This window comes from Osmerus eperlanus, chromosome 24 (genome assembly GCF_963692335.1).
Source record: "Osmerus eperlanus chromosome 24, fOsmEpe2.1, whole genome shotgun sequence".
Lineage (NCBI taxonomy): Eukaryota > Metazoa > Chordata > Actinopteri > Osmeriformes > Osmeridae > Osmerus > Osmerus eperlanus.
Window position 1 is genome coordinate 3,541,763 of NC_085041.1, and position 13,244 is coordinate 3,555,006.

At 49.8% G+C, this 13,244-nt stretch overlaps 1 protein-coding gene across 1 annotated transcript in view; it reads left to right on the forward strand.

The window, feature by feature from the left end:
• nlgn1 (neuroligin 1) overlaps positions 1 to 12,006 on the forward strand; it is a 27,825-nt gene extending 15,819 nt beyond the window's left edge. Inside the window, exons 3-5 of the mRNA XM_062450114.1 lie at positions 8,318 to 8,530; positions 9,120 to 9,909; positions 10,801 to 12,006. Coding sequence (XP_062306098.1) covers positions 8,318 to 8,530; positions 9,120 to 9,909; positions 10,801 to 11,620 — 1,823 coding nt within the window. The 3' untranslated portion in view covers positions 11,621 to 12,006. The remainder of the gene's footprint in view (positions 1 to 8,317; positions 8,531 to 9,119; positions 9,910 to 10,800) is intronic.
• The last annotated feature ends 1,238 nt before the right edge of the window (positions 12,007 to 13,244 follow it).

Here is a 13,244-nt window from a genome sequence, read left to right on the forward strand (position 1 = left end):
ATCAATGAGACATCTCCGAGACACTCCGAGCTCCCTCGTCGCCGGGTTCTGATTGGACCGCAGAGTACCGCTGACATTTCCCATTGCAACCCGAGGGGCAATGTCGTGCCGGCGACATCATTTCCTGTGCAGGGCGGGGGGGGGGGGGCATCATTAGATAACTGTAGCCCTCAGGTTCCTGTCAGCTGGTTTTCGGAGTCCGAGTGACCCCCGGCGTACGAGGAGGAACAGAGGGAGACTGAGGATTTTGATTTAAATGGTCGGAACCGTCGACCCCCCCCCACCACCACCTCACTTCTCTGCCTTTCCATGATCAGTGGTCACTTACAGGCTGTTGTGGGTTCATAATTTGTTCTCCATCCTCACTGCTCTCCCTCCCTCCCTCCCTCCCTCCTCCTCCATCACCAGTGCCTCTCTCTACTCCTGCTCCTGCCCACATCCCAGAATGCTCTTCATCCGACACCCAGAGTCAAATGTGTGAAGCTATCTTTAAATTCACTTCATATGCAAGGTCGCTTGCATTCTCCCTCTCTATCACTATCTCTCGCTCTCGCTCTCTCACTCCTCCTCTCTCACCACCTCCCACACTTTCCTTTTCTCACATTGTCACCCCCTCCCCCCTTTCTCTGTTGAGTCCTGTTATCAGTATGCTAATGGAGTTCCTCAGCTAAGAAAGGAAGCTGGTTAACAATTCACATCAGGTTCTGGAAGCACGCCGCTACAGGGACCAACATTTCAAAGCGAGCAGGAACCCAGGCTCGCATGCACACAGCACACATACACTCCAACACACACACTGTAACCCAAACACACACACACACACGTACACAAAGTGGGCCTCCGAAAATAGGCGTCCCCTGTGGAGACGGGAGGGGTGTGTGCAGACCCTCCAGCGCGTCTGATGTGGAGGCGCGGCGGCGCGCCCGTGTGCCGGCTTCGCAGGAAGGAACATTTTCAGGAAACGTTTCCTGGGCAGGGGTGGGGAAACGACGAGGCCTGTTTCTCCGACTGCTGAGAGGACCTCGCATCCGCAGAGGAGGATGCAACCTGTCCTGCGACCACACCCCCACCCTCATATCCCTCACCCAGACCCCCACCCACCAAACGTCCTCCCCCAAGTTCACTCCTACACAGCAGCAGCAAACACCCAGTCACCCAGCCCCCCCCCCCCCCCCCCTACTCCTACGCTGCCGCTGTACAGCTGCTTCTCTCAGGCCCTTCTCTCTGACAGCGTGTAGCTACCGTGGTAACCTCGTGACCTCGTGTACTGTTTACATCTGCCGAGTCAGGTCAGGAGTCCGCTGGAGCATGGGAGACTGTGCCGCGGTGAGACAGGTGCCCCACACACCTGGTGAGCCGCAGCTAAACACGCCCTGTAGGCTGTGTGTGTGTGTGTGTGTGTGTGTGTGTGTGTGTGGGCGTGTTTTACGTGTGTACATACCCACGTGTGTGTTTGTTTTTTTTCCATCCGTGTGTCTGTGTGTGTGTGTGTGTGCGTCGGAATTCACAAGTCACACAAGTTGAGGGGAGTTACATAACACACACACACACATCTTCCGGTTGGTGATATGAGCTCTTCACACCCTCCCCGCCTCGTTGGCAGAGCCCAGCCTGACAGCATCGCGTCAACGCCGCCACAAATAGCCCGCTGACTTGATGATCATATGAATTATAAAGTTCGCCTCAAGGCCCACCAAAGAGGAATGGTTCTTCATGTCCCATGTCTTTTAGACACACGTGAAATCCAGGACAATTAAAACCCTGTCGAGACAGAGTTATTGTAGATGCAGTCAACAGCTCCGGGGCGGAGGGAGAATCACACACACTAACACACACACACATTAACACACACACTAACACACACACTAACACACACACTAACACACACACACACTAACCGAATCAGAATCAGATTGGGATTTATTCGCCATGAAAGTTTGCACAGACATGGAATTTGCTTTGGCAGGAAGGTGCATACAATAAACATATACCTAAAATTTAAATATGTGGACTATCTATACTAAGGGTGTGTGTTACTAAGGGTAACACACACACACACTAACACACACACTAACACACACACTAACACACACACACACTAACACACACACACACTAACACACACACTAACACACACACACACTAACACACACACACACTAACACACACACACACTAACACACACACTAACACACACACACACTAACACACACACTAACACACACACACACTAACACACACACTAACACACACACACACTAACACACACACTAACACACACTAACATACACGCTTCTGTGCAATTGCTACCGTGCTTCCATTGATACTTTGAAGTCCAAACGGGAACCTTAAAACTACACTTCCCAGAATCCCATCCCGTGGATCTAGCCTCACCCACATTGATGAATATGAATTCACTTTCATCAAGTTCTTCAAGTTTGTGGCCGGTGAGGGGATTTCTACTGCCCTAGGCACAAATTAACACACTTGTACGGAGCTAGATACATATGAACGGCTTGGTTATTTCGTTTGAAGTTGACAGTCGTATTTGATTTTTATTAGAGAGAGACAGAGAGAAAGGGAGAGAGGGGGTCTGTAGATTAAGAAATTGTTGGAGGTAGAGGGAGGGGAAGAGGTAAAGATATCTATGTAAGTCATGGTTTTTTACAGAAGTTCTGGGTGGCATAAGAAATGAATATCGATGAAACATTATATCCCCTCACCAGAGTAATAACTCACAATTTACCATGCAACATTTAGACTGATTGAAAGATACACACAAGCTGAGAGGAGACCCAAATGATGGTCTGTGAGAATATGGACACACAGTACAGCGCAGGCTATTGATCACTGCTTGGAGGTACAAGACCCGATCTCCACAGACCCCATCTCTATAGAAGAAACCACATCTGTGGAATGGTTATTGATCTGTTTGCTTAAATCCACACTTCCTCCCAATCCCTGCCGATGATGCTGGTGTGAAAAACAAGCTAGAAGACAAACAGAACCATGCTGAAATGACTCTCCAGTCTGAAGTTCTGAGGTGATTGTCTGTACAGTCAATAGTCTTGAGTTTCTCTCAGTAGCTCTCCTCCGTTGCCAAGGATCCTGTGCATCCAATAATAACCCCCCTACTGTTACAGAATTGTGTTTACATTAGCTTTCATAAATCTCTGCTGGATACCTCAGTGTGGGCTGCTCAGATCCCTATGCACACACTCGTGCGTGTACACACACACACACACACACACACACGAGCAGGTAGACATACACAGGCTCAAATACACAGACACACACTCACACACACCTAACTGCAAGTATACACTTACTCCTGTACTCCATAAGAATACACAGCGGACCTGAGTACACCGTGAACCTGCCTGCCTCTCCTGTTTCCAAATCCTTTCCCCCTGAGCTGAAAACAAAGCGTTGCTACGTCAACTCCTTGTGACGTGTTCATTTTCATTAGCAACCAGGAAGCAACCGTACATCGCAGAGCTCATTTCGCTCCCACTGTCTGCTGAAAGGGGTTAGGGCAGGTGTTTCGGCTCGATAGGCATCTGGCGGGGCTAATGTATGCAGGATAATGCAGCGCTGTGTCTGTAGGCGCCCCGCGTTATCGCACCTCTGTTGTGGGAAGTTTGTGCTGGCCCGTTCCTCTGGTTTACCTGAGGAAGATTAGACGGGCTGTTTGGGTGACTGCTGCCCCAGCTAATATGAGAGTATGTCAGCCAGGTCAAACACACACACACACACACACACTGTACCTGTGAATTCCAAGCCAGTCGCCGTAGTCTCACATCAGTGTTTTTGGATCAGTTTTACAATGCGGTTCTCACACTTAGCACCTGGCTCCCGCTCTGCATTTCTCACCTGCAAATATGAGATTACTGTGTGAAATGAATTAGTTTGTTTTAGAACCTAAGAACTCCTAAGCGCGCACACACACACACACACACACACACACACACACACACTGGCACTTTCTTTCTCCTATCTCTCTCTCTCTCTCCTTCTCTCCCCCCCTCTCTCTCTCTCCATCTCAGGAGGGAACGCCAGTGTTTTGTCTGCTGCAGCAGTTTTAGAGATAAGGGGGTTCATATGCGTGGTCGGAAATAGGACGTCAAATGCAGGCAGGCTAATGAGAATACCTGCGAGAGCTAACCTGCTGTAATAGCCTGTGAATGGTGAGGTACCAGGTGTGCTAGGGTTAGGTTGTTCATCTCTGTCCTGGATCTGTAGGCTAGGGTTCTGTCCCTGATTAAGAAGTACTGTCTCTGTGTCTGGTCGTGTCGACTGGCACACAGCCGACACACACATCAACACACACACACACACACACACACAGCAACACACACACACACACACACAGCAACACGCACACACACACAGAGGTCAACAATGCAAATACAAACACACAGTCACTCTACTATATTGCTCTTATTTCTCCATTCCGACCCTCTCTCCGTTGAGGACAGAATATTGAGCGGTGCTTTTCCTCCGCGTCCACAGAGGACGTTTGGAGAGCCTTGTTCAACACCTGCCTGGCTGTCGGGATGGCTGCTGTGCAGTAGCTCCAGTATAACCCCTTTCTGCATGAAAATCCCCTCCGCACCCTGTCCATGAGGCGGGTAACTGGATGGAGACCACTGCCCTGGGGGAAGAATCCTCGGTCTATCAGACTGCTTGCTAGTCCTTCAGTCTGTGTATTGACTCTGGGATGGGTTTTTGTGTGTGTACTGGTCTTTTGTGTGTCTTCAGACAGAAAGGAGAACAATGCTGCTCGTGTGTCCGGGAGTGTTTGTGAGTGTGTGTTTGTGAGGGTGTGTGATTGGGTCTGTGCGTGTGTGTGTGTGTGTGTTTGGAGGACAGTGCTAGACAGACGAGCATGCCTCCAGAGGATTATGATCCACTGAGCACGGGTGTGGAAAAATGTATCAGTGTGGAAAAGAAATCATTTCCCACCATCTCCCTTTTTCTGTCTGCCCCTCTCCCTCCCTCCCTCCCTCCCTCGCTCGCTCGCTCGCTCTTTCTCTCTCTCTCTTTCTTTCTGTCTCCCCTCTCTCTCTCTCTTTCTCTCTCCCTTCACGTTCTTGCTCTACCCTTTCCCCTTACTCTCTCTCTCCCCCTCCTCTCACCCCCTCTCACACCCCATCTCTATCTCTCACTCCACCATCTCTCTCCCACCCCCTCCGTCTCCCCCCCCCCCATCCTCCCTCTCTCTCCCCCTCAGCTGAAATTGTCTGTGTGACTGAAGTCGCCCTCAGACACATGTCTGGCTCGTCACATCCAGCCAGTCTTCCCAACCTCTCTGGGAGGCAGTGGGGGAACAGTGCTGATGTCATGCGCTCTGTACGTAAACGGCTCTGTTCACCAGAGTGACAAACAAACACATCACACACTCCATGTGCTATGTTAATGGTACAGATAAAGGGCTTCTCCTCCACTGATTGCAAAATGGAGCTCCGGACGAAAACCTGTCTTTTCCCCCCGGCTCAAACGCGTGCACACACACACACAGACAGACACGCCAATACACATCCGGAGGAACGCACACTGACAGGCACACACACGCGAACAAATGAAAAGGCAGACAGTCAGACGCACACACAGAGACGCACACAGACACACGCGCCGACAAACACGCGTGGCCCACAAAGAAGAGAGATCACTGGGCCTCTTCGCTTATCATCCTGTGGCTTTGCACACACACACTCCTATGTGAATTCATCTTGGAAGGGCAGGTCTAGCCCTGGTGTTGTATCTTATCTTGCCAGGGATCCGCGCTGCAGAGATTTATATATGTCGGTTCAGTGTGTTCACGTGGATATGATCTCTGTCAGCCAACCTCCTGTCCATACCTCTGGATGTGTCTGGAAGCAGCTGAGCCAGCTGTCTGATCTAGGAACATGAACACCCTGGCTTTACACCCATCCGGGGTCAAGCTTTGGGACGGACGCATGCGTGTGGATTCGTGCGGGGGGGCGTGGGTGTGCGCGTGCGTCGTGACGTGTGTGTTTGTGTGTGTGTGGGGACTGTTTGTGTTTGTGTGTGTGTGTGGGGAAGGTGTTTGGGTGTGTGTTTGTGTGTGTGCGGGGATGATTCACCCGCGGTCCTCCAAAGCCGTCAACAACTCGCCCCCACACACAAACTTCTGAGAACACACACACACTCACAGGAACGACACCGCGGTTTGATTGCTAATCATCTTCAAGCCTGTGACTCGCCTGTCCTGGTTCTCACCTCGTACCGACTCAGACAAATTGAATCAATTAAACACGCTTCTTGCCGACTGCTGCTGTTGTTGCTTCCAGGAGATTAGGCTTTGAAGTCCAAACCAAATAAATAAATAAAACCTCAGATTGAAATGGAAAAAGTCAATTAAGCAGTCCCGTCTGACCGTGTGGCCGCGATCTGTGGCGCGTGCGTATCCAGCAGAGGCTGACGCCTGATCCACCTTTAACGTGATCACCAAATATGATATCTCCATACAGGTGGGTGACAGTGGCCCGCCCAGGGAAAATTAGTTTTGGATTAATGCCTGAGTGGTGCAGAGAGGGTGGGGAGTGTGGAGAGTGGGGCCATCGGTGTCGCACATCGTATCTCACCAGAAACTGTGATCCTACCGTTTTTTATTATAATATACAATTTGCATATCTGGTCTGACTTCATAGCATACGATAGGAGCAGCCGCAATGAATCGATTCCTCCTTGACTTTGTTATCGAGGAAGGTGGGAGGCCAGTGGAAAGAAAGGATAAGAATGGAAGGAGAGGAAAGGTAGGAAAGGCTGTAGGGGGAGAGTACTCCTGTGTCGATTCTACCAGGTAATGGACCTTTTAGCATGGAAATCAGAGGGTGGGAATAAGGACTGCCATTAAACTGCTCCAGAGTGGATCCTGGGGGAAGCTAAGGCTTAATCAGTAATATTTCACGTTGAAGACGTCACCCTTTTATATATACTGCTTCCACATTGATCCAGCATCGCGCGAGTGCTGCCTAATTGGACAGAGAGGCTGAGAGTGCCGCAGGAGGAGGAGGATGAAGAGGGGAAGAAAGGGAGGGGGAGGAGAGGGGCCAAGAAGGAGGATGAGTAGGAGGATGAGTAGGAGGGGAGGGGGGGGGGGGAGGAAGAGCTTGAGCAAGAAGAATGAGGGGAAAGAGAAGGAGGAGGTGGAGGATGATTCGGTGTTAATTGTCTCGGGGATTGCTTTGGGCCACAGCCCACTGAGGACAGTGTGGAGTTACAGTACATGTGATCTGTTACACACCATACACCCCTCCCCCCCCCCCCCCCCCCCCCCCCTGCCCAACCCCCCCAACCCCTCAGGGAGACTCCGAGGAGCCTAGTTACTGGCTGCACGACTGCTGTGGCTCACACTGATCAAATACTACTTATGTTTCACAGGATGTTGGCCACCATTTTGTATTCTTCAGGGACCTCAAATGATTTTGTACCAATGAGACAATACTTTCAGTTTCTAATTAAATCTAATCCTTCCTTAATACTGTCTGTAATGCCATTAGTGTGTTTACAAATCCTGGTACAATATGCAAATTAATTAATGCTAAAGGTCTTCTTTTCTGATGAATGAACGCATTAACTTACAGGGTGTAACTTACATCATATCCAAACTTGTGTTTCGGAAAAAAAACTGCAGTTTTTTGCAGTCTGTTTAACAGTCTAGCAGCATATTATTCATCCCCACACCACTGCGTATTATCATTTTATCCATATATCGGCTGTATTTAATTTGATATATGGATTTTAAAATGTCTGCCTCAAAATTGAATTCACAGAATTATATCTTGCGTTACGTCCTCTAAATTGACTCTTTGGAGCAATAACTCCTGTTTTATTGCAGAAAACTATTAAATTCTTAAATGTGCAGGCTTGTTAGTTTTGCATGTTAAGCTTTGAGGGAATACTGCAATTCGAGCCAGGTTTTAAAGTATTCAAGTTGGAATAGTCTCAAGTGCCAATGTCCCTCATGAACCCCAAACCTTTTGCAAATGTTCACCTTCTAATCTGTGTAGTTAAGTACATTCAAACCCCCCAAAGGGAATTCCTGTATTCCACTGAAACGCACTGTAACTTCCAGAGGTGCAGCGGAGATTCCCATCACCCAGATCTACTAATAAGCACAGTTCTCCGAGCAGATTGGCTCCACCACCTGACTCTGCGCACGGCTGGAACCAACACGTGCTCGCCGTCCAACGTTCTGAACCGGAACTTTCCCACCTCGGACTGACCAAGCGTTCGTTCCTCAAAGCACCTCGCCATGCTCATCCTTGCGTCTTCTCGTGGTCTCCTCCAGGGTTCCTGAGCACAGGGGACCAGGCCGCCAAGGGGAACTACGGCCTCCTGGACCAGATCCAGGCCCTGAGGTGGACCAGCGAGAACATCGCCTACTTCGGAGGAGACCCCCTGCGGATCACCGTGTTCGGGTCCGGGGCCGGGGCTTCCTGCGTCAACCTGCTCACCCTGTCCCACTACTCTGAGGGGAACCGCTGGAGCAACTCTACCAAAGGTAGGAGGAGAAACGGCGCCAGCTTGGGTTGCAGTGCATTCTGGGGTTTGTAGTCTAGGGCTTGTTTCGAAAGTCATCCACTTTTTCCTTTCAGTTTCTCTTTCGTTTGGCTTCCTCCCTCCCTCCCTCGTTCATCCTCGTTCTCTCTCACCCCGGCTTTATCTGCCGATCTCCCTGCTTAGACCTTTTTGTGAGTCATGCCCATCTGTCCTCTCATCCATATCTTCATATTCCTTTTCACACTCACTCTCTTTTAATCCGTTTTATTTTATTCTCTCTCATTTAATGGAGCGGAGAAACATTGAAAGTCTGACATTTGAATTCCTTCCTTAGCTGTGTAGTATTGTCTAGTGCTCTGCTGGATGGAATCAGCTAAGCACTTGCTCAGACTAACAATGTCATAATATCTGAACTTGCCCTCCTTCTCAGCTCTATAACAGATCCTCTTTAGGTCTGGAAAAGTGTATTTTGCACATCTTAATCTATTTCTCTCCGCCTCCCTCTCTCTCTCTTTCACTCTCCCTCTACCTCTATTTCTATCTCTCTCTCTCTCCCTCTCTCTGTCCTCTCTCTCTATCTGTCTCTCTAGGTCTGTTTCAGAGGGCCATCGCCCAAAGTGGCACGGCCCTCTCCAGCTGGGCCGTGAGTTTCCAGCCCGCCAAGTACGCCCGCATGCTGGCCAGGAAGGTGGGCTGCAACCTGCAGGACACGCTGGACCTGGTGGAGTGCCTTCAGAAGAAGCACTACAAGGAGCTTGTGGAGCAGGACATCCAGCCGGCGCGCTACCACATCGCCTTCGGCCCCGTCATCGACGGCGACGTCATCCCCGACGACCCGCAGATCCTGATGGAGCAGGGCGAGTTCCTCAACTATGACATCATGCTGGGCGTCAACCAGGGAGAGGGCCTGAAGTTCGTGGAGCTCATCGTGGACAACGAGAATGGCGTGCAGGCCAACGACTTTGACTACGCCGTGTCCAGCTTCGTGGACGACCTGTACGGCTACCCGGAAGGGAAGGACATCCTCCGGGAGACCATAAAGTTCATGTACACCGACTGGGCCGACCGCCACAACCCGGAGACGAGGAGGAAGACCCTGCTGGCGCTGTTCACCGATCACCAGTGGGTGGCGCCGGCCGTGGCCACCGCCGACCTCCACTCCAGCTTCGGCTCGCCGACGTACTTCTACGCCTTCTACCACCACTGTCAGACGGAGCAGGTGCCGCCGTGGGCCGACGCGGCGCACGGCGACGAGATCCCCTACGTGTTCGGCCTGCCCATGATCGGACCCACCGAGCTGTTCCCCTGCAACTTCTCCAAGAACGACGTGATGCTCAGCGCCGTGGTGATGACCTACTGGACCAACTTCGCCAAGACCGGGTAAGGCTCGCAGAGGGATGGGACGGAGTGCGTCATTATACAGGACGATTTCATGGGACGGAATTGGAAAATACTCTGTTTTTCCCGTTTTCTTTTTGTCTGGATTGTGCTGCAAAGAAAAACACAATCCATCATGTGCAAAAGTGGCATGTTTACATTTGTCTCCGAAAGTAAACAATGCAGATTTCTCGCCTTCCGTGGGCGAATGAGGCTTCCCAGGCGAGAACCGTTCAATCTGTATTCCATTCAAGTTTCCACCAGGGAAAGTCAAACACATAATTAGTGAGGTGGCCTGGAGAGTGACATTATCAATTGTACAGAATTAAAATCCCTTTTTTTTACCCACACTGCCTTTAAGCATGTATTCATGGAGGTAATTGTTTTTTGGAACATAATGAAGAACAATGTCCCTTTCTGTCAGAAGTTAGACAGCCTCAGAAGAACTGAAGCACACTTATGATCTACAAAAAGAACATGAAAGTGCCATAGAACCCAGAGTACCTGTGGGATGAATGTCACCCTTCTGAATGGTCGAGACGCTTTACGATATGGTCCCGCTAGTTTGAAATACCATTCTGACATTCTGGCTTCTTTGCTCAAGGGGGTGCCTTGCATGTATTATAAGACCATGTAAAATACAGTGGACTATACACTTTGAGTTTAATGCATAGCTTTATAAAGTCGTCGTTTCAGATGCGTTGTGTAAAGTAAAGCGTTTTTAAATTGTGATCTCAGAACCAACATAACGTTTATAGGTTTGAAATTTGCAGATGTCCTTCAATTGTTTATGAATTGTAAACCATCCCAACTGAATTGCAGATTAGAAATGCAGTGTCGCCTCACAAGTAGATCCTCACGCTTTTCATCTTGTCCTCCTCCTCCTCTACGCAGCGACCCCAACCAGCCAGTGCCTCAGGACACCAAGTTCATCCACACCAAGCCCAACCGCTTCGAGGAGGTGGCCTGGACACGCTACAACCAGAAGGACCAGCTCTACCTCCACATCGGGCTGAAGCCTCGCGTCAAAGAGCACTACCGCGCCAACAAGGTCAACCTGTGGCTGGAACTGGTGCCTCACCTCCACAGCCTCAACGAGGTCACCCAGCTCATCCCCACCACCACCAAGGTGCCCCAGCCCGAGTCGCCTCCCAAGCCCCCCAAGAAGGCTCCGGTCACCAAGCGGCCCAACCCCACGTTCTTCCCCACGGAGACCCACGACAGCCACAACCAGCCCGTGCTGCTCGACCAGAGGGACTACTCGACGGAGCTGAGCGTCACCATCGCCGTGGGCGCCTCCCTCCTCTTCCTCAACATCCTGGCTTTCGCCGCCCTCTACTACAAGAAGGACAAGCGGCGGCACGACGTCCACCGGCGCTGCAGCCCCCAGCGGAGCACGGCCAACGACCTGGCGCACACCCAGGAGGAGGAGATCATGTCCCTGCAGATGAAGCACACGGACCTGGAGCACGAGTGCCGCGGGGACCCCATGCACCCCCACGAGGTGGTTCTGAGAACTGCCTGCCCGCCCGACTACACGTTGGCCATGCGGCGCTCGCCGGACGACATCCCCCTCATGACCCCCAACACCATCACCATGATCCCGAGCACCATGCAGGGCCTGCAGTCCCTGCACAACTTCAACAGCTACCCGGGCGCTGGGCAGAACAACACGCTGCCACACCCGCATTCACACTCCACCACCAGGGTATAACCTCCACACGAGGGGAAGGATGGAAGCTGACACACACACACACCCACTCACCTATACACACACACACTCGCGTGTGCCGTGCCGCGTACAGTAAGAGAACTGACTACCAGAGCTGACTACCCAGCAGGAAACCCAACACAGGTGGAATACAGGAATTCTGCTTTTGCCCTGTGAATACAGTACCTAAGGGAGTACTAACAGGATTTTTTTGCCGGGGCCGACGATTTTGTTTTGTAGAAAAGAGGATACAAGAAAAAAATCAAAAATAAACATTGCAAAAAAAACATTTCAAACGAAATAAAGAAAAAAAAAAATGAAAATAAATACAGACAAAGGATATTTTAGTTCTGGTATTGCTACAAAACAAGGTCAGCGTTTTTCGTTTCCAGGGACAAACATCAACTTTGGATCTTTGGAAAAAGATTGTTTTCATGGTGTTATCTGAAAAGGACCTCAGACAAGCTTTCGAGGCAGGGGCCGCTTTGTAAATGAAAGAAAACATATTGCTTTTCTGTTGCGTCAAACGATAAATGACTCTTTCCGGAGCTAAGACGAGATGTTGACCAACCAATTTAAGGCATGTGTCTCAGCCAATGAAGGCAATGTAAAATATGACAAAAACAATAGCGGTTGAAGGAGGAGCGAACTCTGTAACAGAATATGCACAATGGAGAAGACATTTTCGAAAATGTCTTAGATTCTTTTCATCCTTTTATTTTTTCGGGGGGAACTATTTTATTGTAAAGAACCTATTTACATATCTAGATATGTACATCAAGCACCAATGCTGTTTAAAGCCTCTTAAGAAAGGGGGCGTCGAGACTGCAAATTTGCCAGGATAAAAACGGACGTGGATCGACTGGCAGTTCTAGTTACAGCTTCATCACACAAGTGCTGTCTATACCGAGAGCTGGACGACAACAAAAAGGACACTGGAATATTTTTAGCACGACGCGCATGACAATTTATCTGCTTGATGGCTGCTCCGCTGATAAAGTCATAATTAAGAATAATTTTCATCCCCATTGGATTAGTTTTCGAAAGAACACTACTCCTGATTGGCCGACGGAACCCACGGGATTCTGGGAAATGTAGTGTTGTGGGTATGCGGGTCTGGGGTCATATCATGGGACAGTGTGGGGCAGAGGGAGGGTGGGGACATGGTAAAATAACTACAGTGCATACACAATATAGCTTGAGTGAACCTGGATATAAGGACTAGTTTTGTACTATGTGTGTTGGTACTACTTTTTGATAGTGGTGAATCACTCACTGTTTTGGAGAGCCCTACCAAGGGGAACCTTCATTGTAATTTCAGTTTGGATCAATGTTCTTTGCTATTATACATATTAGTTTTTCTCTTCATTCCTCTCCTTCTTGCTACTAGTCAAAACCCACCTTACCATAGAGAAGTAATTACCTGCATTGTGGTTCCATTTATCTTTCTTTTGTTTAACTTGTAGCTGGGGGGGGTGGTTATCTGTATGAACAATCTCTCAAACATGAAAACAGCCCATAGATATAAAGCCAGGGAAGGCATATGTGGAGGGGAGGGGGGGGGAGGTAGGAAAAGGAAGATGGAAGATCCTCTCGACTGCATAGGTTGCCCCCCCCCCCGCCCGCT